Genomic DNA, 27,455 nt, shown 5'->3' on the forward strand with positions numbered 1-27,455 from the left:
CACCTCAAATCTCAGCCTTTATTTTGGTTACAGATTCACACACATTCAGGGGCCTTTTAGATCTTATTGAAAGCAGCGATGTCAACGCTCTGCACCTGCAAATGGGAGGACAGAGGGAACAAATTAGAACGATGACCAATGAACCGCTTGCAATCTTGTACTCTCATTCACCCTTCTTATCCACCACTCTTTTATCCCTCACACCTAGGGAAATCCAACCAATTATCAAGCCAATCTAGGGCAAGAGGCCTTACAGACCAATCCTTAGTTGGCTTTTAATTCCAATCACCTCATATTACATATTGGGAAACTGAGGCAACATTCAGGGAAATGAGTTGCTCGAGGTTGGTGGGAGAATTGGCACTAGGAACCCAGTGCATCAGGAAGCACTTCCTGTGCAAGCTGGCTCTAAATAAGACTACTGGACGCAGGCTCACAGATTAGAGCTGGACAGTACCCTGGAGGTTATCTAGGCTAAACCCCTCATTTTACAGACGAGGAAAGTGAGGGCCAAAGAGGTTAGAGGCCCCAGTGCCATAAAGGGAGTAACCGGCAGAGCTGGGAATCAAACTTAGTTCCCATGACTCCAAATACAGCTCTCCAAGTTCAGTGCCTTGTCCACGGACACACATGTGACATGCCCAGAAGCCACAGGCTTCCCCGAGGAACTTACATAATCTTCGAACTTGGTGATCTCCTCCTCCAGGATGTCCGTGCCCACCTTGTCATCCTCTACCACACACTGGATCTGCAGCTTCCGAATGCCATAGCCCACAGGCACCAGCTTGGAGCCTCCCCAGACCAGTCCATCCAGCTGGATGGAACGGACACACTCCTCCAACTTTGCCATGTCGGTTTCATCATCCCACTTGGGAGAAATCAGGGAAAGGGTTAGCTGGGCCCTACAGGCCTGGCTAGAGTACCAAACCATTGTCATGCCCCCATGCCCCTGCCCCCAGGGTCTTATCATCACAAATGTGCCAAACTGTATGACCAAAACCAAACACGATTTTAGAGATAAAAAGGATATTATTGTTAAAAAAAAAAAACTTTTGCCAAAGAACATGGATTTCCATGCATCCTTATAAAAGCAAGGCTCCCCGTAGCTCCCCCCATGCCCCACCCCCACAAAGTAATCATCTTCCTTCTCATGAGGACAAATACTTTAGACTTCGAATCCACACTCTCATTTTACCCTCATACCAGCTGAAGAAGACTGTCACTGCTCTACAATTTACAGCAAAAAAGAAGGTTCAAAAAATAGATATGACTTGTCTAGGGTCACACAGCATTTCTGTGGCAGAGCTAGGGCTGAGAATCAGATCTCCTAGTGGGAAGACTTGCCTCCTAGCTCCTTTCCTTCCAACAGAGGGGGCGGTTCACAGAACATCATGTGAGAGTGCCAGGGTCCAAGCAACTCCTCCTGTTCTACTCCCTTCCTTCACCCAACCCCAGTCCCTACTCACAGGCTTGACATCTAGGAGGATGGAAGACTTTGCAATCAGCCCTGGCTTCTTGGCCTTCTTCTCTGCATACTGCCGAAGCCGTTCCTCCCGAAGCCTGGCTGCTTCCTTGTCTTCTTCCTCATCATCACTACCAAACAAGTCAATATCATCATCTTCCTCATCATCCTCTGCTGGGGTGGCCGCCTTCTTAGTGGGTGATGTGGTGGATAGCTCCACCTTCTGCATAGGGGATACATGCTGCCCAGGGAAAGGTGAACCAGAAGGTCAGAAATTCGGCTGGGCCCTGAGGGACAAACCTAAAGGTTCCTGGGAAGATGTTAATCCATGCAATAACTTTCTTCATCCCCATCTAAAGTCCATTTTTCCAGCCAGTGGCTGCTTCTTGTATCTGATCCTACTCCCCTGTCTCAGTCACCCCTCATCTTTGCACAATTCAATTCAATGCAACATACATTAAAGGAGACAGAGTTGCTTTAAAGAACACTAACAACAGAAAGGATGTCAAAGACAGCTTCAGAAAGCACCTGAGCCAAGCTGTGCAGGAAGAGAAAGACCAGAGAAGGTGAAAATGGGGGAGTATACTTGAGGCAGAGGGGAATGGTCTGGGTAAATGTATGGAGCCAACTGCTGAAAAGTATGAAAGGAAGAAGTGGGACACAAAACTAGAGGTTCGTAGGGCTTTGAACACCAGACTGAGGGAGGGAATGATATGGGCTCGATCACCAGGGCAGCTGTGTAAAGGACGGAGGTGAGAAAGAGGGGATTGGGGGCAATAAGGCATCTTCCAGAGGAGACGGAGGGAGGAATAGGAAAGAGAGAAGAATGTGTTCACTGAAGAGGTAGTTCTACATGCCAGGCCTTTAAAATACCTATTTAGTATTTAAAGAGGTATTTAAAATACCTCTGACTCTGGTGTGAAAAGAAAATTTTCTATCTTAACACATGCTTGTGTCTTTACATTTATCTGTGTCTACCTGTGTTATGTGTGCTTATCTAAAACATGGCTGAAGAATGTGGTAGGATGGCCAACCCAATGTCCACAAGCCTATGTACATGCTGGGACGGTTAAGGATGGAAAAACAGTTAAAAAGACTAAGAAGACTGTTCTAAGACCTAAGGGAGAAGGGGATGTGTGTGCATGTGCGTGCCTGTGTGCATTATATCTGTGCCATATACACCAGAGGCTTGGGCAGGTCAGATCAAGACTAGCTTCCAGTGCTGGGAGGTAAAGCTTCACCTGAGTCTGAGGAGCCAGGGAGCGATGAGAAGGGGAGCATTTCTCCAGGGTACACAGCCGGATTTCGAGCTTGGAGATGGTGAGCTGTAGGTCCTGAATCGCTGCAGAAGAAGAGGGAGTTACTGGGTGAGGGAATCCCCAAGCAATGTCGCTCAAGCAGGATGGGACCAAAGGGGCATGGCAGGCTTTCTTTACCCACAGGTCGTAGGTGTGCACTCACCACTTCGAAGGCTCTGGTTCTCTGCCTCTAGATTGGAAATCCTGGTGACCAGCTCACTATGGTCCCCGCTGGGACCACTGGAAGAGCTGGTGTTTGCGCTCTGTAACGAGAAACAGGGAAGGGGTCTAAGTTGTTGGGTCGGGAGTCTTTTAGGGCCACAGAGAAGCAGGGCGAGTGGGAAAAAGACTGAGGTTCAGGGACCCCAATCCATAAAGGGGAGTAGGGAAAGATGTGATGAAAGGAGATGATGATGTACAGAGGCAGAGGATCATGACAGGGGCAATTCATTTTAGTCTTCTGCTAGTTCACTGAGAACGAAGAGGCTCCTCTTAGTTCATATATTCTCTTCTACAAATCCCTTTCCTCTTCCCTCCCTAGCACCTCCCCCCCCCAAAAAAAACCCCAAAACAACCCAACCCTCTACAGGTCTTTTCTCTCCAAGCCTGGGAGCAGGATGCAAAAGGGCAGAGAGAGGGTGGACACCAGGTTCTGTTCCTACAGCTGCCCACAACTTGTCTGCCATCTCTGCCTTAGAATGAAAGGAGTGTGCCACTGCCCAGTCAGTCCTGGCCCCCACCACAGCAGAAGCCTCAGCTCAGCACAAAAAAGAGAAGCTCAGCTCCAGGCCCAGCATGCAGCTGACTGCCAAAGGAGGAAAGCTGCAGGAGCTGAGGAAGTGGGAGACAGAAAGGAAGGTACAGAAACTCCAATCTGAGGAGAGTCCACTACTGCCTTCCCAATTTTTACCAAAACAGATAGGTAGAGACTTGACCATCTATCATCTGGAGCTGGGAGCAAGGGGGACCTGGGTTCTCCATCCCATTATAGGTAGCAATGTGATCAATCGCTCAAATCTCTGGTTTCTCCTCTCAACGCACTCGGCATGTGACCTGGCTGAAGGGTGTCAGGAAACCATCTCACAACTATGGCCTCTTCATACAAAGTTTTAGTGATGTGACTAGTCAATCCTTGGCCCAGAATAGAAAATATAACCTCCATCTGGGTGACAGGACGGAAACAGGAGGAAAAAAAAAAACAAAAAAAGGGATCCCTGGTTTAGACCCTATTGCTTTGTACTAAGCCCCAGATCAGAGAAAGTTAGGGTCCCTGGCCTCCCTTTTCTTTTCAAAGCAAGCTGACAGACACAAAAGCCACAGAATAGGAAGCAAGGAAGTTGAGGATTTGAACTCTGGCCAATTTGGGGGCACAAGATCAGAAAAGCACCTGCCCCTTTAGGGGTACCAGGTTATGCACCATCCAGCAGAGTTCTGGGGCCACAGCGGCCTTGGCTTGTGTTCTCCCAGAGCTACTACCCTTGAGGGTGAGCAGGCCTCTCCCTTCCCTCCCCAGAAATGACTCAAAGGATCGAGTTCAGCCTGGCTCAGAGCCTCAGGGGGACTTTGCAGCACCATCCTGAGCTGGAAAGTGGGAGGGGAAAAAGATTCAAGGATGAGAGGTGCAGGGAAGAAAGCAAAGCAGAGGTTGCTGAGACAGACTCATACAGAAGAAGGTCAGGAAAGGCAAGGGAAGGGTGAGGGAAAGAGACCAAGACAAGCCTGGCCAATCACACACACTCGGAGCCACAGGCCGACAGCTGCTTAGAGCAGCCTGTCAGGCTCTTGACTCCCTAGGGCGAAAGTATCTGGTCAATACACACTCATGCAAATTCAGAGGCAGGGGCTGCTGTGCCCAGTTGAATGACTAGCCCCAAGGAATCCCATTGAACCATAACTTCCTCTCTGCCCAAACATTCCATTCTGGCTGACCACTTTTTCTTTTTTGGTAGCTAGCTACATGAAGCCATGGGAGTCCTGCTCTACCTTGGCCATTCCTCTAAGATATATACAGCAAGAGGGGAATGAGGGGTGGGCAGTGCATGACAAGGTAATCAATCACTGGGCCCCAGAGAATATCTAATGTCTACTCTGTCCCTTTTCTCATTCATGGAGATCATTCCTCTCCCCTATTCAAGGAAAGCCTCAAGGAGCAATCTTACTAACTACAGTCTCCCCCTGACAATGGTCCACAACATTATCACCACATTACTGAGAAATCTTCAATGGTTTTCCATTGCCTCTAGGGTAAATTTCAAACTCCTTTGCTTCAACCACCCATCTAGGAACAAATTCAACAAATATTGCTGTGATTTGTGTTCAGGGAAGGTAGGTCCATTGCTATAAGCCAGTTCTATCTCCTCTTACTCCCAACATAAGCCTTCTTTTGCAGACAGACTGATCTGTTTCTCTCTGAACACCACATTCACGTTTAGGTCATTCCATCCAGTAGAAAGGCCTTCCTCTGCTCTAGAGGTCCTGCCCATTCTTCTACAGGTCAAATCCATTCTCCTCCATGAGTCCCTCCATAACCTCTTGGCCTACAATGATCTCTTTCTCCTGAAACTCTTATTAAGCACTCTTTTTTAAAATAAAAAGGAAATAATTTATGAATAGAGACCAAATGAAATTCAGTTATAGCTAATTACACTTAAACTGTCCCCACCCCACTTCTGGCCTCAGAAATACCTTCACAAAGGGGCAGCTAGGTAGTGAAGTGGATAAAACCAGAGTCAGGAAGACCTGAGTTCAAATCTGGCCTCAGACACAATACTTACTAGCTGTGCGACTCTGAACAAGTCACTTAACCCCAATTGCCTTGCCAAAAACAAAACAAAACAAAACAAAAAACCTTTCACAATGCATGAATCCAGCTCTTTTCAGAAGCTACCACCTCTGAGAGAAATTTCTCCCTAAATACAGACTGCCATTATTGATGATAGATGATAACTAGGACTGGCCAAAGACTGCAAATATTGCTGAGCCATGGGGAGAGCTATGGTAGGAAAAGACACTTAGGCTCTTTTTTTACCATGAAAACTACAGCCAAAGGATGTAATTAAAAGGATCTTCTGAACTCCAAGGTGGTATGGTACTGTCATCTGCCTTCGCTTGAGTGTGATTTCACTGGTGCACATTAGCAACTCATCTGTAACAGATTCTTAAAGAGCTGCCTTGGGCATTGAAAGGTTAAGTGAGAGGCAAGGCTTGAACCTACTACTCATCCTGACTCCCAGGCTAGCTTTCTATAGCAGATGCTCTGCAGCTATGGACATGAGTGTGTGAGAGTACATTTGCGTCTGTTCTCTGGTCACTGTAACCTATGCAGGTCTGAAATTACTATGTGCATATACACACATATGTAATTATAGAGTTTTATATAGTTATACATCATACTTATATAGAAAACATATCAGGACAACCAAAAAACAAACACAGAAGAACAAGCTCAAAAGGATAGGTAGGATTTTAGTTTTACTTATACACAAACTATTTTTTTTTGAGCCTCACAATAATTCTGTGAAGGCAGGTGTTCTAGGTACTTTGCAGATAAGCAAGCTGAGGCTGGGGGAGGTTAAGTGACCTGCATCTCCTCTGTCCAAAGTGCTGTATGTTTTCAGCTCTGCCAGGCTGCCTTCTTCAGGCTGTTTCAGAGGTGGAGACAAGGGAGTGTATTCCACCCAAAGGGAAGGACATGAACGACAGTGAGGAGGAAGCAAGGTGAGAAGAACTACAAGTTGGCTTATTTGGCTGGAGCACAGATAGGAAGTAATGGGAAACAAAGCCCTGACAAGTAGATTCTAAGTCAATCAGAATTATTCTGGTAGGTTCCAAAGGGAAAAACCAGGTTCAATAAAATTTTCATAAATTTAGAGAAAAAATTAGGGAAAATCAGGGCTTTCCAAAAATGGAATGGATTGCCCTAGATTGGTACTTGTTAAGGAAGATGATTTAAAAGTGAATGCTGGAGAGGGGGCTCCTGCTCAGGTGGGACTAGATGACTTCTAAGACCTCCTCCAAATCTGAAATGATACGATTCAATGACTATAGCAAGCAGCATACCACAAAGGACTCTGGAATGACAGAATCATGAGTAAGAATTTAATCCAGTAGCCAGTGGGGAACTATTGAAGGCTTCTGGTAGAAGGAAAATTACTGAGTTTTATTTTTAAAAGGAAGGCTTTTTCTGATAGATTGTACAGAATAGGCTGGAAAGGAGAAGCTACTGCAATAACTTAGGAGGTGATGAATCCCTTGAACCACTGGGAGGTAAAAAGGGACATATCCTTGATGGGCTTAGCAACTATTTGAATGTTAGAGTGAGGACCGGGGAGATAGAGCTGACCCTGAAGTTACAAGTCTGGGTTACTAGAAGAAATTTGATTTTTACTTAGAGGCAGGTAGATGGCACAGTGGATTTAGTGCTGTGGATGGAGACACATAGTAGGCACTTAATAAATGCTTTTTTTTCTTTTACAATATTGGTTGATTTTTCATAGAAAGCACTTTGTGGTAAGATTTTAGTGTTTGTTGGGCAATGTCTTGAAGAATGCCCACAGTAAGTGGGCAGGAAGGGGAGGAGTCAGGGGAGAACACTAAACAACAGAGACATCAGAGAACTGGGACAGGGTAGCTGAAGGAAATTATTTTTTGGTTGACTGGGGGGGTGTTGAATTGAATTAATCTTATTTTTTTGAGGTTATGGGAATACTATGTGTAACTGTTTGCAGTGCCTTATTGTTCTTTTAGTTGGGGGAGGGAAGGAATTAGAGACTCAGTGATTAGGTTGGAATGTGAGTGGAATGCTCCATAATCCCCTGTGAGGCTACATTACCCAGTATAGATTCCGATAACCATTCTCTACTCCAGCCCCCAGGCATTCTCCCTCCCGATTAAAAAAAAAAAACAAACCACCCTCCCCCACCATTCTATTTTTAATGCTCTTTTTGGTTCTTACTCCTTTCTTTCTCAAGAAGTTCAGAACCTGCCTTATCATCTTCCTCTCCACCCTTGTTCTTATACTTTGGGTATTTCAATTTACATACTGAAATTTTGTTTCCCAGTTCCTCAAACTCCTCAGATCTCACAGCCTGCACTTCTATTCCCTTCAGCCATAGACAGGGATGGTCACAGACATAAGGATGGTAATAGCTAGGTGGCATAGGAGATAAAGCAGTAGGCCCAGAGTCAGGAAAATCCATTTCAGTGAGGTCTCATATACTAGCTGTGTGATCCAGGGCAAGTCTCTTAAATTCTGCCTGCCTACCTTTGCAGAGGTGTTGTGAGGATCTTATGAGATAATGATTGTAAAATGTTTACCACAGTGCCTGGCACATAGTAGGAGCTCATCTATTCCCTTCCCTCCCTTCCGATCTTGTCATCACTCACAAGGGATAACTTCCATAATCCATGACTCTGAAATTTATGTGAGCCTAACACCTTGCTACCCACCCTTTCAGCTGTCCTCTGGCCTCATTCCTTTTTTATATCTATTCTCTGTCCTCACTCAAAACTTCCAGTACTAGGGGCAGCTAGGTGTCGAAGTGGATAGAGCACCAGCCCGGGAGTCAGGAGGACCTGAGCTCAAATCTGGCCTCAGATACATAACACTCACTAGATGTGTGACCCTGGGCAAGTCATTTAACACCAACTGCCTCACCAAAAAGAAAAAAAACAAAACACAACAAAAAAAAACCCCTTCCAGTGCCTCAGTCACTCCTTTTCCCATTTCTCACCCATGCCCTGACCTTATTCTTCTCCCTTCAAAATCCTGATTCAACATTAATCAGTTCAACTTCACATCATCCTATACCTTTAAGTTCCTTTGCTCTCTGTTCAGCTGTCAAGCATTCCTTTCCAAACCCCAATCCTGGGTTACCCACCAGCCCATACCACTTTCTCTTAACTCCTAAATGTTCCACTGAATACAACTGTTCTGACCTGGTCCACTACAAAATGATGTTACAAATATCTATTGTCTGTCACTGCTGCAAACCAACCCTTTAACTCTTCCCTGCTCTACTCTTGATCTCACTGCCTACCATCTTTTCTCAGACTACCTGTACTTTCCTCTGCCCTCTCAGCCAAAGACCCTGCCCATGGTGAAATCTCTCCTCCTCAATTCTAGAATACAAATCACCTCCGAACCCGGCCCCCCCCCCCAGAGACTTCTTCCCTTGCTCCAGGCTCTCACCAATGACAATTATCTACTTGTAGCCTGATCACTGGGGGAGTTCATACCTTTGGATCATGCTCTCTCACTCTCTAATTCTCACACACACACCCCAGCCCCCTTTTCTATCCTTCCTTTCTGCTTACAAATAACCACATCTCCCCCATTCTTCAATAACCTTCACTCAATCCTGCTGTCCTTTTCCAGGTTTGTTACACATTACTCTCCTTCACACATTCTACTTTCCAGCCAAACTGAGCCTACCTCCTATTCCCTGTTCATGGCATCCCATCTCTTTATCTCTGTGCCTTTGTCCAGACTGTCCCCCTTGCTGGGATGCCCGACTTCTTCATCTCTGTCTCAGAGAGCTTCCTTCAAAGTTCAGCTCAAATACTGCCTCTTACAAGAAGCCTAATCTAATTTCCAAAGGCTGCTAGTGCCCTAGGGCCCCCTGGAAATCCCTCTGTATATATTTTATAACTTCTTGAAGGCAGGAAACGTTTGGTCTGTCTTTCTACCTCTAGTGGCTGGCACATAACAGGACCAAAGGATCACAGAATCGGAGATTTAGCCCTAGGAGGGACCTCTGAAGTCAGCTAGCTCCCTGGCCAGATCCTATCAGGGGAAGGGCAAAAATTGGGAGCAACACCAGGATGAAATGGGGGTGGAGGGAGAGGAAAACCCAAGATTCCAAAGGGATAATTTCTTAGCAGAAGTAGCAAAGGTCTAGACTTCTTTTGCTCCCTAAACAGTTCATGTTTGACTAGAAAGAGACCTCATTAAAAACCAAACACCTTTGAGAGGCAGTGGAATGAAGGATGATTCTTGAGCCAGAGAGCTTGTTTCTACATCTGTAAAGTGAGATGGGTGGTGGTGGGTGTCAGTCTAGATCAGTGGGGTCAAAGTCCTGAGTAAAATCAGAATCAGATTAAAATGTAACTGCGATATGTTTAACAAAATGAATAAAAATACAACATAGATGTTCATTTGTGGGGTTTTTTAAGTCAATGTGCAGCCTGCAGGCATTCTTTCTACTTGAGTTTGACACTACTGGACTAGCTTGACCTCCAAGGGTTCTTTTTGGCTCTTATGAGTATGAGGCTACATTTGAACTCTGTACTCCACACTTAAATACACACACACACACCCCACCACACATGCAGGTATCTGAAGAAAAGACAGCCTCCCTCCACCATGCGCCCCAAGATTATCATATTTAGGCCTCCCTCAAAGAAATTAAGAAGTAGACAATGAAGAATTAATTAAAATAAGGACACAGAAGATCCAGGACCTTGGTAAGGACTTTATGAAGCCTCTGGACAATCAGAAAAAAAGGGAGAAAAGGGAAGGCAAAGATTTGAAAAGACAGAGCCTTGTACCACCACAAGGGGATGCCTGATCACCATTTGTAAATTATCCATCCTCTATCCCAACAGGTTTATTTCTTCTCTTTGAACCAGTCATACCAGTTCCCAGCACCTGCCGCCTCATTACCACTTAAGGCCTTTTATTTATTCTTTTCCTGGTCTGGAAGGCCCATCCAGCCTTGTTCCATCTATCCAAATACTCTATCTTTCTGGGCTCAACTCACATCATTTCCTTCAAAAAGCCTATTCTCTTAACACCTAAGGACCACAAAATTGAGCTAGGGCAGACCTTGAAAAAAATGATCATCTATATTCCACCCCAAACCCCCAGATTACAGATAAGGGAACCAAATCAGCTGCCCAAGGTATACTACTTTGGAAATAATAACTAGAGTTGACATTTGAACCCAGGTCCCTCAAATTCAGTGCTCTTTCCATTGGCCCACTCCTGTTGGTTAGGAGATGGTGAGGAAAAATATATAACGGGTCAAGCATAAGCTTCAGATGGTCAGAGGAGCTCCTAGCTCTGGGAGAGGCAGAGAGTGGTCCCAGGCCTCCAGAACTACCCGGAGGCCACCCCAGGAGAAAAGACAGAATTTTAAAATACTTGTTTCTCAAAGTTTCCCCAATGAAAGAACTTTTAGTGTTTTCTCTGCTGAACATCTCCACCTGGATATCTTGCTGGTGCTTCAAGCTCAATACTTCTCAAACCAAAGTCATCATTTCCTCAATTAAACCTGCCCCTATGTCTGTTTCTTTTCAATAGAGCACTGGCATTACTTTTTACAACAGTTAACATTATTACAACAGCTAAATATTATTAATCTTGGGGCAGATACCTGTCAGATAAAGAAAACCCAGGATTCTGATAGCAGCTTTAGTCAGTCAGCTAGGGTTTCTTTTAGTTGTTCAGGGAGCAGTAACCTAAAGAATTTGATGCAGATACATGGAAAACAGACCTATGTGCAACTCCTTCTTTAAAAACTATTGCACATTCAGTACTCTAACCAGCCTGAACAACAGCAAGACAAGCTGAGACACCCTGTGTACCATTCTCTTCCTTGAAACTCTATGCCTTTCTACCCCAACCATGACGGGACCACATCCAAGACTCACTGAAGAAATAACTGATAAATAGCAGAGGGATGTCAAGTACACTGAAAACGAAAGCAGCAAATTATCACCCAATGACCCACACATCAGAAGAGGAAAGGAAAATAAGCCTCCTTTTCTAGGCCTCAAATTAAAAAACAGAACCAATTATCACCAGCAGGCTTGATCCCAAGACTGACTCAATAAATCCAATTTCCTCCTCTTTCTGGAGGTAGAAGGCACAGGAGGAAGAAGACAAAACCACAGAGAGGCAAGCAGCAATTTTCAGCCAAGAAAAGATGCCATCTTTTTTTTTTTTTTTTGCACACATCCTTCCTATGCAGGGAGGAGGCAGGAGAGAAAAGGTAGCAGCATTCTGCAGTGCCTTTGGGGAAGAATAGAGGGAAAGAGAAGGGGAGCCCAGCCCTGCAGGGAAGCAGCAGTAAGAGCCCAGAGCACACTCAGCCTAAGGCCTAAGTCATTAGGGAAACAAAGCCACACAACCAGTTAGGATAAGACTCAGAGAATGTGAAGAGAAAAATATTTCAAAGAGTCAGGGGGAAGGGTGAGGTATGAAGGGATCTGTGTGTGCATGTGAAAATTTAGTGTTTCAAATCCAGTTTGCTGCCTGGGGAAGTGGAGCTCCCCAGACATAAATATACCTCCTCTCTAACAGAGAATAGAAAATACTGCACCTTGTCCTTCCCTTTACTTCAAAAAAAAAAAAAAGTAATAATGATAAAAATATTTAAAACCAAGCTCCAACAGATGGTGGCAGAGGCCAGCCAGGTGGGCACGGGCGCACAAGAGGACGCCATAGGCAGCCAGCTGGTGCGAGCATAGGGTACTCACTCCGGCCAGCGATTTCTGGATATTCTCCCTGGCTCTGGCAATGTCACGGAGGATCACACTGGCGCCGTTCTCCTGCAAACAGTGCAGAAAGAACCAACATGTGTTTTTATTTGGGGGAAAAAAGTATAGATCTAAAACAGGGCATGAAAGTGTTATAGATAGAAACTGATTGGTGGAAAGAAGCAGGAGCCATGTGAGTTTTCTTTTTCTGGTTAGTTTCAAGGCCCTTTGCAAGCATTCAATGCTAGACAACATACTGGCCCTGATGCCTGGAGGACCAGGTGACAGCAGCTGCTGGACAGTGATTTTTCATCCTGTTCTTCCTGGTATGCCTATTGCCACATTCCTCCCACCCTGAACACCCCAGAGAGAGAAATTCCCAAGCTAGTTGGGGGGGAGTCTCAGTCATTTCTCCAATATTAAAACAATGACTGCTAGCAGGTAGAGAAGTCAAGCAGGGCCTCTCTGGCTCGCATGGCTCTAGGCCACAACTCAGCTCCTCACTGGTGGGGTCTATTCAATGGTGCTAGGCAATGGGCCAAAGGCCTGGGCCTATCTGCTGTCCCATAATCCACTTTCAAACCCCCTTCTGCGAGTGCCAACCAGCCATGTGTCTCATTAACCCAGCCAGCACCAGCCTACAACCTCTTTCTCTTCCCATAGCAGTGAGAACAAGCATTGAGGCTTGACTTGTGAGATCTACACCAGGCAAAGTGTGGGGATCTGCCCAATTAACTCCCAGGCCAGGTAACGTTCACAATAGTCCACAACCACCTAAGAGGGCCAGGGAGATGGCAGAATGCAGTAGTATGCTGAAGCAAAGCAAGGGCCAGGGCCCCTCCCATTCAGGAGCCACTTCTACAGCAGACTTGTCCAAAGGGAAGACTCCAGTATATTTGTGGCTGCAGTCAGTCCTTGTCTATCTGTGCTCCCCAGAGTCCCACGCTCACAAGTGAGATTTGCTTTGGCTAAGAACAGAATGCCATAGATTCCACTGAGCATTCATTAAGTTCCTACTGTGTACTTGTCAGGTGCTGGATGTAAGCAGCACTGCTGGGGCCAGCACAGTCCCTCCAGAGTCCAACCTGTCTCCCCAACAGAGCAGCCAGACATACAACTTGACGTGTCCTGCGTCTGGCACCAACACTTCTCTCCAGCTGGCCCAGGGATACCCCCATGGCTCAAGTCTGCTCCCCCAGTCCACTGCTGCCTCAGAAATCTGACTTATAGCTGTAAGATCACCTAGTCCAAATCATTTCACAGATGATAAAACTGTAGCCTTTACAGGGAAAATAACTTACCCAAAGTCACAGAGCGTTAAGCAGCAGGGGCCACTTCTGAAATCCTAGGGTTGCAAATCTCCCACCCCCAACAATGCCAAAACCATCTGGCAGGATGAGGATCAAGGAGCACCCTAAGGGCCTCTTGCCCTCTCCTCCCACAAAGCAGAAGATGGGGGATTGGTCTATAGTACAAAAGGGCACAGGAGGCTCTGCTCCCAATGCTTTAGCCTCCCTCTCCTTTTTAATCTCCTCCATCCCAGCTTCTGGCCCTGAGCTATTATACCTGTCGGGAGGGGACGGGCACAGGACCATTCATCTGCTCATAGAACTTTCTCTCTGCGTCATCATACTTGAATTTGTCAAACCAGATCTTCTCATGCACCAGGAAGCTGGTTGCCATCTTCCTGTAGAGGGAAAAAATAGGAAGAATGTCACACCTAGAGGTGACACCAGTTTACATGAATCTCCTGATATGAACAACCAGTGAGCTGCTCAGATCATAATAAGCTCCTCCATTTATTTCCATCCAAACTCTGAACCTAGCAAACTGCAGCCTCTTTCCCCCTCTTCATTCCACTCCACCTCTGCCGAGATATGGACCACACTAAGAAAAAGTTCTAAGCAATAAGAAAGTGCTGTCACAGGTTATTTGGAAGGTAGGGCTTCTCCAAAATGGCCTCACATCCTGATGCTTTTCTCAGACTCTTGAGCTGGAGAAGACCTCAAACATTATCCAGTCTAATCCACACTGGAACAGGATCCCTTTACAAGATCTCTGACAAGAAGCCACCCACTCTGGTAGCCCCACCCATTTTCAGGCAGCTACAGCAGGATAGCAAAGTCTTTCCACAACTTCCACACCTCACTGCTCTTGCCTCATGCCATGCAGAAGCTGCAATGTGATAGTCTTCTCTTTTCCAAGGTAAACATTACCAGGTCTCTTCAATGACCCCCCCCATCATATGGCATGGGGTCCAGTCCTCTCCCCTTTCCAGTGGCCCTTTCCTAGAAGCACTCCAGCCTATCAACACTCTTCTTTAAATGTGTCCCTTTTAACTGAACCCAACACTCCAGATCTGACTAGGGTAGAAGTCAGCAGATTACTACTGTCCTCCCTCCTTGTAGACACTGCGCTCCAGTCAGATGCTATTATGCGTGGGGACTGCTGTGTCAGCCTGATAACTTCTACTGCACCTGCCTACAAAACCTCTCCAGTTTTCTACTCGACTTAGGCCTCAGTGTTAGGGTGGGTTGGTAGACTTGTGAAGGGAAAGAAGAACCCTGCTTTTCTCTCATTTTTTCATCTTCCAAGTATCCCCTAAACCTGACCATCTCTGGGAAGGAAAGCTATGCCTAACTACATCAGAACGCCCACAAGTGACCAGAATGACTTCAATGGCATTTAATATTCCCTTCCTGTGGCTAGGGCAGTCTGGCCAGGCTGTCCTCATTCTTTAAACCCTTTCTCTGAATTCCCTATCCCAAGGTGAGTACAGAGTCAAGTGTGCTCCCCACAAGCCAACTTGCCTGCTGAGAGGTGTTTTCCTTCCCTTCCCACTGACGGACGCCACTGGTTGCTCTGGTAGGGAGTGGGGAAGACAAACAGGAGCCCTAGAAGAGAAGGAAACTTGTCTTCTAATACTGTCACAACCTTTCTGCTTACCTACCAGGCAGGTATAATGTCCCAACCCTGCCACTAACCAGATGGAAAAATTTGAGCAGATTTCTTTCCTTCTCTGGGCTTCAGTTTCATCCTCAGCATAAGGAGGGGGTCAGGAGAGATGAGAGCTGAACCACTCCCCACTCAAATACATCTAATTTCTAGAGACAGTTATTCTTGTCAACCAAGCCTACTGAATCTAGAAAGAAAAACTACACCCAACCACAACTGGAATGCCCTTAGGTGAATGGAATGGCCCCAGTGGCATTCTCAGTGCCCACTCATACTGACCTCTCTTCCTCTTGCTCTATCACTGCTCTTGACCTCAGTGAGTCCCCCTGCCCCTCCTCTACCTACACACACACACACACACACACACACACACACAGACATACCCCCACCCTTCCCCAAGTATTCTATTAAGTTTTATATAGAAAACAATGTCAGAGTATTTTGTTTGATTCTTCTTTCTTCTCCAATGTGCTATCATCAAATACAGTGAATTTTCCTTTTACGGCACCATACTTGGCAACCACCAGCCTAATCTAGGCCCTTTTGACTCAAGGCCTCAATTAGCACAATAACTCTCAGCTACCTCCCTGACTTTATACATTCCTCCACCAGTACTAAGCTTAACTTTGGTCTCATCACAGAATCAAAGAATCAAAGAATTTGGATGGGTCCACAGAGGTCATCAGCTTCAAACCCTGCTCAAAACACAAATGCTATCTGTGAGACAGGAGGATACTTATTACACTCAACCCTTAGGCTCCCCTGAGGCAGAAAAGGCATGTCATACTCCTGGCTCAAAACCCCTTAATGGCTCCCTGTTTTCTTCCATGTGTAGTCTAAGTGCTTCTACCTGGTTTCCTAAGCTCCTTACAGACTTACTGAACTTACGGAACTATTCCCCAACAAGAACCTGCCAGGCTCCAGAAGACTGGCCTCACCATCCTAGAACTAGACTATCCCTCTCAGTTTCTTGTCTGTCCCCGGTGTAACTATCCCTCTCCTAGATTCATTCCCATTCCATTTACAACTGCAAAGCTCAACTCAAGCCAAAAACTTCAACACTTACTGGGTCCAAACCAGCATCTTATCTCCTCCAAAACCTTTTGTGGCTGACTATTTCAACCCTTATTACTGTGCACAATACCTATAGCACAATTTAAGACTTAAAAAATTAATGATTACATCCTCAGAGAAGACTCAGAGTTCCCCAAGGGAAGACTTCTCTTAAGACCACAAACTATGTAAATGGAATTGAAAATACAGAAGTCTCTTAGGAAAGCCTGATGACTGATGTCCCCACCCCGCCATTCTCAGTGCTCTCAGAAACAGACATCACCAACCTCCCCCTGGGTAATCAAGATTTTAGATTCTGGTTATTATTTAAAGCAGAGGGAAATCTTACCTAGCCTCTTCTGTCAGCTTAAGAACTAGACTGCATTGGATGATCATGGGCAGCTCTGGGCCCGAGAACATTGTTACTGTTCCCCCAGTGTGTTTTATTCAAAACAAAACAAAACAGATTCTTACTTCTCCCGATAATCCACTCCTCCCATACTCCAGCTGCCCTTTTACTCCACTGAGAGGAACCAAAAGGTCTCCTTCCCCTGAGATACTGAGGTTAGAAAGCTGCCAGCCCAACAGTACAAAATCTGGCTGTTTTACTGTTCGGCAATCAAGTTTGGGTTGGAAAATACTGCTCAACAAATGCTGTCACCACCACTCAAAAGAACACAGAGGAAATTCATGAAGTCGCTCAGCTCAGAAGGCACAGGCATATAGAAAACATTACTATCTCTGTGGGTAAAGAAAAAAAAAAAAAGATTACACATGTGTCTGACTAGGGAAAAGGGATTTTAGAGCTTTTCCATCGAAGATTAGGAAGTTCTATGTTTTCCCCCAGCAGGACCTTAAGAGGTACTAAGGCATATTTGGTTTCTGACCTCACTTTTCCCTTCCAAGATGAGGTCTGGCCTCCCCACAGGAGCCTGCAGTAGGGGGCATGCACCTGGTTAACTTACCTGGGACTGCTGCCCTGCCAGAGCCCTTCTGTGCCAGCTAGAATTTAAGCTGGCACAGGACAAGGACCATGTAATCCTGAGCTTCCCCAACAGTGTCTATAGAAAATACTATTAAGGGAAAGGACTTCCAACCTCCCAGGACATCCTACTTCGACTTGATTTAAACCCACTGATTGTTTTTACTTGTTAATATATTTTGAGGCATAAATCATAGCAACTTTTTTGGGGGGGAACCCCAAAACTCTGAAACAAATTACAAAGCCAATAAAACACACAGGGCCCATAATATGTCTTAGTAATTCCTCATTCTCCCCACTATTGCTCTCCCTCTTTCAACCAACTTGGGTTAAAGTTTCTTAGAAATGAGATTCCTTGAGAGAAGGATGAGGAGAGAACAAGTCAAACCAGGGGCTGATGACCGCTCCCTACCCCCTATTCCGTGACTAAATTTCATCCAATACGAGTGGGACCTGGGGACATGTGAGAGAGGAAGGGGAGAAACTGTTACCATACAGTAAGCTTTTCCTACTTTGGTCTTGGTGTAGATGCTGAGGGGACAGCACGGGAAGCAGGCCGATGGGCAGGGACTGGCGAGACTGGAGGTGCTTCTGCTCGCCATGACATTCGGAGGGCCTCAGCAGCATGGTGGCGGGATTCAGCACTGTCATAAGTTGATTTGCTGAGCCATGGAGGTTCACCATCCTTGTGCAAGAAGTACCAGTAGGGCAAAGCAGGGTCCACTTCTTTGGAGAGCACAGGGTCTGCCCGCTTTGGACCAATACGTTTGCTTGTGTTATTTCTGCTTCGTCTATCTTTTCTTCCCCGCCGTGCTCCATCAGGTGGCCCACCTCGTTCCTGCAGCCTCACCTTCCCTGGTGGGTGGCCATCAAACATGGCTTCATAAAAACATCTCTCAGCATCATCATACTGGGGCTTTTCCAACCATACCTCCTGCATCATTGCTTGAAGACTAAAAAGCTGGGGTTTACCATTGGCTGGAGGGCTGGGCCAGCAGGCAGTGAAGGATGAGCCTCTAATGGGTGGCCCTGGGGTGGCAGGAGTAGTTACAGCTGTCATATACCCTTCATCTGGGGTGCCCCTCCCACTTGCCACACTTGAGTCCTGTGAAAGCTGTGGGGATGAGATGTCCAGGGAATGTGGTGGGGTGGACGCCTGCGTCCACTCCACAAATGCCATCTCAGCTCGGTCAAAATAGAACTTGTTAACCCAGACGCCACAAGCCATATGGTGGCAGGCCACATGGCTCCCGTGGGTGCAGGGTGCCGTCAGGGCCTTCCCTGGCTTGGATGCCACTGCTCGAGGAGCTGCCTTCTCTGTCCAGAATGCTGAGTGCATCTGAGTGGCTGTGGCTGCCTCCACGGGGACTAGGCCACGTGCAGCTACTGCATCTGCAAGCTTCTTGCGGTAGGATGTCTCTGCCTGGTCAAAAAGTGGCTTTTCAAACCAAACTGGGTCGGCTGACAGGCCCACTAGGGCCAGGTTGGCCTGGGATGAGTGGTTCTTGGGTGAACGCTTCCTCTTCTTTTGCTTCTTCCCGTTGTTGGCTTTCTTGGTGTCCCACCCGCTACTGTCCCCTGAATCATCCTGGCTGAGGCCATTCACCACCTCCTCTGGTTGCTGCTGGGCCTGGGCTGCAGCGGCCTGTGTGGCTTCCCGTTCGTAGAATAGCCGCTCTGCTTCATCATATTTATGCTTATCCTCCCAGACCGTCTCCAGCGGGCAGGAGGGCTTCCTTGTCCTCATCTTCTCAAGGAGGCAGCATTAAAAGGTAAGCACAAGAAGGTAGTTGCAACATAGCTGAACAAACCAAGGATACACGTTAAGACGTTTCTTTTGACAAGTTATTACGACCTCGTTACAAAGCTCTGGTAAGAGTAGATTAAAAAACAAACAAAACACAAAAAGAAATCCTTGCTTAATGGGCAAGGCATTTCTATCAAGGGGCCAGCTTTCTAAATGATTCTGAGTGGGCAGCTGGTAGCATACTTACAGATCTCACATATTAATTATTTAGCACACTGAGACCTGACTAATTCAGAGTAACAACGTTAGAGAGAAGGGAGGTCTGAATTAATGAACTCCTTGAGAAACAATTTTCTTTTAAAGAAATGAAGCCCAGGGGCTTTGGTAACAACTCACTAATAGGAAAGGATGATTCTTATTACACTAGTAACAGTAGGGAAGCCTAGAATGGTGAGGGTAGGCACCAAATTCAAGGTCACTGTCTGGCTGGGTTTCTGCGCATAGATGTGTATGTGTATACATATGTAGAGAGCCTGACCTTTTAGGTACAGGCTCAAAGCTCTGCTTGAGAATTAGCACCACCTTAAGAAACACGATGCTTTGTAACTGCAATCTCAGCAGAGGGAGCTTAACTTGACTAAAGGAAGCTCAAACTCTATTGCTGAGCCAGTCCACATTGGGTTAACTGCTTTCTCTCCAGTCAGACCGAGTTCTAAATAAAGAATAATAATGATCATCAGGCTAATAGGGGCATCCATACTGGTGGTAGTGGAATGAGGGCCAAGCTGGGATCTAAAGGTCCCGGGGCCACAGTCCTGACTTTTAACCATTGACTCCCTCTGACATCTTTGACTCAGTTTCCCTCTCTGGACATCAGGTTCTTCTAACAAATAAGCATTCTGGATTAGGTTCTTTTTAAGGTCATTTTCTTTTGGCTCTGACATTCCATGGTTCTATTTCAACAAGCTGCTACCACAAAAGATGTTGCTGGTACATGCAATTACTCACATAAATATACAATTTCCCAGAATGCTGACCTTACAAGTTGCTGAAATCTCTATTGCTGTGGCTGATTTCAGGTTGTAGGTTTTACCCAATTATTTGACCCTCTGAGACATTGTGAGGGGAAAGGGAGGCACTTTGGTAAAAGGTTGGATAGAAACATATTAAATCACCAAGTTCCTGCAACTATAAGGGGTCAAGCTGGAATAAGGAACTGACTTGCTTTGAAAGAATGTATCAGTAAGATGCTTTGGGAAACCAACTTGAATGAACTCCCACAGTGTGCAAGCTTTCTCTGCTAGGGGTGGCTTTTTTAATACCTTGAGAAGCTTAAGGTCAGTTTAAACATAACTTATACTTTGGGTAACTTTACAGAGCAGGCAAAAGTCATTCCTGAATTTAGCCATAACCCGCTACACCTGTTTCCTTTTAGGTCTCTGTGCCCATTTGCATGCTGTTTCCTGGGCCTTCTTTTTTGGAGAAATGCCTGGCACATGAGAGCCCTTGTTAAGAGCTGTTATTTCACATAAGTCTCTTGATGCTGTGATTGCCTGTTGACACTCTGAGGCTCCACTGAAGAGCCAGAGTAATAATACACTGATTTTCCTAAAACGTCAAGTCCTGCCAACCAAAGATGAACAATTCTTCAGAGAGAAGACACAGGGAGCTTGCAGAAAGCCATCTAGGTTGCCAGGCTGTTACAAGTTTAACCCTAAATACCCACTGCTATTTAGAATGTAGCTATCTTTTCCTTTTCCCATTTGTTCCCAATAAAGGGCAATGTCATCAGTGCCTCCATTTCCCCTGGAGGGAGGACAGCCCTTGAGTTCTGGAAAGAGCTCTTTTGTTATCCAAATCCAGAAGGCTTCCTAAACTTCAGATCACAATTTTTAGGAAGGGTGGCCCACTCCTATGTTTTAAAAAACTTGTTCTTAAATACGTGCAAGGAAGGGTCTTACTCAGAAACAGTAAGAAAAAAATGAAGGGAGTCAAAGAGAGAATGAAAGAATGAGAGGGAAGGAGAGATGGAGAAAAATAGATTGAGGGAGAAGAGAGGAAAGTAGCAAATGCTCACTGAGAAGGAATAGCTTCTTAACACTAGCAAGGATGAACTTAAGTCAACCAAGAACTAAAAACAAAACAAAATGAAAAAACTCAAAAAACAAAATTCCCCCAAAAGAAATGATTAGTTCTAAGCAAGCTCAAAGCCCCCTATCTCTCACTGATCTCTGGAGATCCTGGCACTCACCAATGTAAGGATGACAAGGACGGAGGAGGCAGCAGCAAGTGGCAGAGGGAATGTTGACCTTAGAAGCCTCCCCACCCCACAACAAGCCTAGAGCATTGTGATCCCACGAAGACAGTGACATCACCCTCTCACAGTCATAAAGCCAAAAGTCTAGCTCACTGTGGCTGGCCAAGGCAGACTCCTGGAAACTTGTTTATTCGGGGCCCATATAGCAGCATGAGCTGTAATGCCTTTCACTGTTAATTTGTACTCTTTTCTAAGGAGACCATAAGGCCTTAGGATCTCTCTGCACTTGTATTCTATATTTCACTTTTTCTAACTCTGCTTCATTGTTGGCTTTGGAACATTTGGGGGATGAGGATGTTTTGTAAAAGCCCCTAGATCCTATGGGATCAGGGCAAGGGATACGCACCCACGAGATAACAAAAAACAGTGGAACATCTTAAGGACCAACATGGGAAGGATATAGGTTTGAAATGTAATAGCCACTACAATGAAGGAATATAAAAAGATATATTCATATACACACATACAACTTCTTACTTCAAGAACTTATGACTGTCAGTATGTGTCCTTAAACCAATGATGCCAAATCATAGCTTCTTTGGGTGTTTGCAGACAGTTTCAGCTTACTGTGGTTAAAAAATTCAGCACCAGTAGTGGCCAACTTTCTGGTTATAAGCCTCTCCAGATTGGTAATAACTACAACAATGACCATCATGAAAAGGGGGCCTTATTCTGAAGACCTGCCCACCTTGAGAGGGCCAGCCAAATGTTTTCTCCTGGCAAAGCCTTTAAGAACTCAAGGTCACCTTCACAGGGTTCACAGAGGACATTGTAAGCCTAGAGCTACAGTCTCTGACCAAACGTTTGAGAACACAGCTGTTTGTAACCCTGGCAAAGGCCAGGGCTGGGCAGGGTCTATTCCAAAACTGTGACTTCTTTTTCTTTTAGAATTTGATTAAAAACAACTAAATGCATTAAATTGCATTAAGCTTCTATCAGAAACTGGAAACTAAACCAGACACCTGAGGGGATTTCCTGCTTTATGCTAAAAGGGCTGTTAGATCCCTGATGGTTTGTTAAACCACAAGAGGAAAATGTTGGTATTTTGATATATCCATGGATTCTTATTTGTAATTACAGTAACAACATGTTTTCAAGATGTACCCCCCAGGAGGAGGCACCCAAGGAGGACTAAGGATATATGATGCTAAAATGGGGAGGTGATTGGATTTCTGGCTGAGGACTACAGTGTGCCCATCTCTACTGGTCTTTAGGTGTGTTACCACATGGTACAGCAAGTTAGTCTGGGTAAGAGCCATGGAATAAGGAAACAGAGGCTCAGGCCCAAATATCTAGGCCCAAGGGCTGTATTATATTATGTAGGTAGATCAGTGAAAGAGGTAAATTTTTTGGTTTTGATTCTGCACTGAAGCAGCCAAAAGAGCTGGAGTACTAATTGTTTTTACCCCTCATCATAGCCTGAGGCAGCAAAGGTGGGCAGATTAGACCAGAAGATATAAACTTCAAAGTCAGGAAGGGAAAGGGAAGGGAAGGGAGGGGGTGTGAGAGGGATTCCCCAAGCCCCACCACGAGATTCAGCAAGGAAAAGGGGTTTAGGGCTGAGGACAATGCTTATTATGAGGGGGTGAAGCATGGCTCTTTTTCCATCCCTGCCTACCAAAAATGTTATCTGCAGTTTCACATCCAGAGCTTTTCAATTCAGCTGTTTGATTTTCTCCCTGCCAATAAACAGAATGCTGTACTAAAGCTGGTCCTACTTAAAAGCAGTTTTTAAGTGGAGAAAAACCAACTTAGGATAGACAATCCAGATTCTAAGATGCTGTGCCTTTTTTTTTTTTTAAGGGCATAAGAATTCTATGCCAGATTATCAGAAACAGCTTGAACATAGAAGTTCAAAGTTATCTTCTATTGTCCAAAGGCATTACTTTAATGAGTCAAATCTAGTCTTCATTCCATCTACAATTGTTATCCATGATATACAACTTCTCCTGAAGCTTATTTTATTGGGAGAATGACTCCAGGAATGAGGTAACAGCCACACACAAAAACATCAGAATGAATGAACTGTGATTAAAGACCAAGTTCTACTTCTATATACCCTTTGGAACCTTAATGTTGCTCCCCCAAAGAGGCTGCCTTCACTATGAATTCACCAGGAATCAGGCCCCTTACTCATGGAATCACAGAATGTTACAACTGGGAAGGATACAACCCCTCATTTTCCATGAAGGAGCAGAAGCACAAGGAGGGAAGTGCTTTGTCCGAGGTTCCACAATGAGTTAGTGGCAGAATACGGACTAGAATCCTGGTCTCTTTCCTACTAAACTGTGCCACCTCCTAGAAAGTACTCCTTCCAAGCATCCAGAGATAATTCACTAATTTAAAATGATGATAAACTCCTAGTAACTAGTCTCTTATCTTTTTTTTTAAATCTTAATTTCGGGATGGGAAGGAGGAAGGCAAATTTTAAGAAATCTGAGTTGGGGTCACTCTGGTTTCTTAGTTTACTATGGCACAAAAAACATAAGTTTAAAAAAGGGATTCCATCAAGCATAGATACCATGAGCCAACATCTAGGAGACAACAGGTAAGGCAAATACTTACTTTTAAGTTATACTCCTAGGGCAGCATGAAAAGAAAGCAGTAAGATTAGATATAGTCGGAAAGGTTAAATTCCCCAGAGACTGGTCATCAAGTAGGACATTCCACACAGCATAATCACAAGCTGTCCATGACCCACAAGACCCACATTCTTGGTATAGAGAAGCAAATGATGTTTTCAGAAGTCTTAAAAGAAATTATGCAAATACTTCCTAGTAGAAAGAAAGTGGCATCACTACCAGACAGCCCTGACCTCAGAACACCAGGTGTAAATTAAACTCCCTGACTGTTGAGGGCACAGTGTCATCATCCATTCCCAGCATTAATCAGAACTAAAATGGGCATAATTCAGCAAGAAAAAGAAAATCCATTTAACTCATAGATGGTTTTACATCTATTATTTTGTTTGAGATTCTGGGCAACTAGGTGAGGAAATCAGGCTAGAGATTATGATCTCCATTTTGCAAACAATGCAAATGACGCCCAAAGACGATAAACAACTGGCTTAAGGCCACAAGGCAATTAAGTGTCTGACCTGCTGCCTATAGCCACTATCTTTGAATAGGCTGGCACCAAGAAGACCGACCCTGACATGGTCTCATGTTACTGTGTTATATCACCAGTTACTCAAAAAACCAAGCAATCCTGAAGGTCTTCCCCACACAATGGAGTTCAGCAATGCTACCCTGAGCATCCTAGGACATCACCAGGACTCAGACTTCCCTTCTGGCAGCATGTCTACTACGGAAACACCCTGAGAACTGCCTACACGGTCATTTTAGTGAGCAACTGTTTTTAGTGGCAATTACAAATCTGCCCCCACCTTTTCCTGAAGCAGGAACAAGTCTGGTACCATCTGCTCCCAGAGGGAGCCAAAGACTCTTTCCAGGAAATAGTGGATTAATAATAATTACACCCTACATTCGCATATTGCTTAACTGTTTTTAAAGAGCTTCTACAAATATTTTCCCATTTGAGGCCTACAAGTAAAAAAAAGCGGATGGGGGTTAACCATTCTTGTTGGCCAGAAGGAAATGGAGGCTCAAAGTACTTTGACATGGCACAAGCTATCTTCAAGTGTTGGATGGAATGTCAAGGGGAAGACAGAGGGATTAGATTTGTTCTGTTTGGCTCCACAGAAGAAAATGGGGAGCAGTAAATAGATGGAAATAGTAAAAGCAAAGTTAAGGTAAAATACCTCAACACTTAAAGAGTTATCCAAGAGCAGAATGGGGGGAGGGGGGGAAGGACCTCCTCACTAGAGGTATTCAGGCAAACCCTGGACTGGCCTCTTGTTTGATGGTTGTGGAGAGGAGTCTTATTTGGCCACTGTAGACTAGATGGCCTGAGGTCTCTTCCAAGGGCGAGATTCTGTGATCAAAGTATAATTGGCAGAGTCAGAGCTACAACCCAGGTTTTCTGGCACCTAGTACACCATACCACAGTAGATGAAAACAGATGATTAAAAAAAAAACATTTTGGGGTTTTGAGAGGTTTGTGAACAGGAGGCAACTGGTCTAGAATGATTCTTAACATCAGTGGGGCACCAGTCCTGGGAATCCATTCTGTTTTTCCCTACAATAGCCTTGTCAGGTCTGAGCCAGGGCTCAATGACAGCTGGTCACACTGTTTGATGACAAGTTTTCTATGAGCATCCATGTTTCCAAGAGAGTATCTGCTGCCAAGAAATGCCCAAGACTGACACTTGGTCCCAAACCTATTAAAACACATCAAGGATTTAGCTGGGAAGGCTTGATGCTTTTCAACAAGAGTTTTTTAAAAATTAAAACACATTTACTTAGTTAGCTAGACTTTTATATAAAGTTGAGATTTGCTCCTCAACCTCCTATGACTTAATATACTAAAATAAAAGTTAACACAGAAAAGAGATAACCAATACATTAATGCTACCTTTACAAATATCAGACAGCCAAAAAAATACAACCCAGAGCCACACATTACCAGTGTTCTTGGCATGTACATAAATGTATACATTCTTAAATGTAAAATACAGATCCCATCCCCCTCCTTTTAAACTTCTAAAAATACTTAAAAGTCCATCTCAAATGCCACCTACTCCATGTCACTACTTTATGCCTATGAATTTTTAAAAAGGAGTCTTCTTCCTTGTCCCCTAACTTCCTTCCTTCTCAAACTTCCAATGCCTGTTGCTCCTGAATATGCTGAGGCTGCCAAGAGCAAAGTAGCCTGTGGTAGAGAACACTGAATAAAGTAATGGATAGGATCAGAGGTCCCAGCCCTACCAGAGCTCTGACAGGCTATGATTTGTGAGCAGTCACAATGCAGAAAGGCACTGGGGTGGGAATAAGTTTTGGCAAGTTCAGGGTAAAACTGGGAATACTGGCCAACCTGGTGTAAGTAGTATATTTAATTTTCATAAAATTAAATTTTGGCCCTAGCTATGTGCCTTTAGGCAAGTTCCATAAACTCTGCAGGCCTCGGTTTCTTTATCTGTAAAACAAAGAGACTGGACTCAATGACCTCCAAGGACCCTCTATATCAGATTTCTATGTATCCTATGATCTTAGATTTGGAGGCTCTTATAAAAAGAGGCTCAGATGCATGACATTCTTCTGTTTGCTATGTGGTAACACAAGAATGGAGGGCTTGCAGTGGCGAAGGCTAGGCTGTTCTTTGTTCCAAGAGGCAGTGCACCAGGTGGGAAGAAGGGAAGGATGCCTTTAGCTCCAGCCCTAGGGATAACCTTATATGGTCTCATAAAATTCAGAGCAGGAAGATGTCCTTAATCCACTCTCATTTTACATATGAGGAAACTGAGGCCAAGAAAGGAGAAGGACCTAGCCCAAGGCCACTCAGGTTGTAAAGAAACAGAGCTGGGAATCCAATCCAGGTTCTTTTGACTCCAAACCCGTCACCCCTTCCACTACACCAAGGAGGTCTGGCATGAGCATCCTTGGTATCGGCTATTGTCACGGACTGCTCCCAAAGTAGCAAACACACACACACAATCAAGTAACAAGCAACCACTGGACACCTCCTGTGTATCAGACACTGTGCTAGGAACTAGATACAAAAAATAAAAATGAATTTGTCTCTGCTCAAGAAGCTTATATTCCGGAGGGGTGGGGAGGAGGGAGAAATTAACAAGTGTATATAAACCAAATACAACAGCATTTATATATATAGCACTTCAAGGTTTGCAAAACATTTCACATATCATTTGATCTTCAATTTTGAAAATAGGTGCTATTATCATCATCCCCAAGAAAACTGAGGCAGATTGAGGTGAAGGGCTTTGCTCAGGGTCATACAGTTAATAAATGTGTGAGGCCAGATTTGAACTTAGGTCTTCCTGACTCCAAACCTAGAGCCACTGTGCTTTCTAGGTGCCTCTTATTTATAGAAAATAGGTACTAGAGGCTGGGGGGGGGGGGGGGGGGTAAGAAGGGCCTGGAGAAGGTGAAGTAACTTGAGCTAAACTTTGAAGAAAACTAGGAATTCTAAGAGGCAAAGGTAAGGGATAGGAAACAGCAAGAAGGTCCGTTCAACTGGACCATACTGGCTTACTTGATGATTCTCCCACAGGATGTTTCATTTCCTTAAATTCTTAAAGCCTT

General features: G+C 44.9%; 2 protein-coding genes across 4 annotated transcripts in view; both read right to left on the bottom strand.

The window, feature by feature from the left end:
- Positions 1-27,455, bottom strand: part of EEF1D (eukaryotic translation elongation factor 1 delta) — a 33,148-nt gene continuing 5,693 nt past the window's right edge. The window contains exons 2-9 of one of the 3 annotated variants that reach the window (XM_027859831.1): positions 15,051-15,134; positions 13,807-13,927; positions 12,241-12,312; positions 2,924-3,023; positions 2,704-2,804; positions 1,467-1,703; positions 674-868; positions 1-95 (exon numbers count right to left, since the gene is read on the bottom strand). In XM_027859831.1, coding sequence (XP_027715632.1) covers positions 57-95; positions 674-868; positions 1,467-1,703; positions 2,704-2,804; positions 2,924-3,023; positions 12,241-12,312; positions 13,807-13,923 — 861 coding nt within the window. In that variant the 5' untranslated portion in view covers positions 13,924-13,927; positions 15,051-15,134 and the 3' untranslated portion in view covers positions 1-56. Of the gene's footprint in view, positions 96-673; positions 869-1,466; positions 1,704-2,703; positions 2,805-2,923; positions 3,024-12,240; positions 12,313-13,806; positions 13,928-15,050; positions 15,135-27,455 lie in introns of those variants that run through there. The other 2 variants (XM_027859832.1, XM_027859830.1) reach the window with 2 other exon arrangements.
- LOC114041408 lies at positions 15,159-20,899 on the bottom strand. The gene is made up of 2 exons (XM_027859833.1): positions 17,743-20,899; positions 15,159-16,989 (listed from the first exon to the last, which is right to left on the bottom strand). The coding sequence occupies exons 1-2, from the start codon at positions 18,975-18,977 to the stop codon at positions 16,893-16,895; spliced, it is 1,332 nt and encodes a 443-aa protein (XP_027715634.1). The 5' UTR covers positions 18,978-20,899; the 3' UTR covers positions 15,159-16,892.

This window comes from Vombatus ursinus, unplaced genomic scaffold (genome assembly GCF_900497805.2).
Source record: "Vombatus ursinus unplaced genomic scaffold, bare-nosed wombat genome assembly UNPS02014173.1, whole genome shotgun sequence".
NCBI classification, from domain to species: domain Eukaryota; kingdom Metazoa; phylum Chordata; class Mammalia; order Diprotodontia; family Vombatidae; genus Vombatus; species Vombatus ursinus.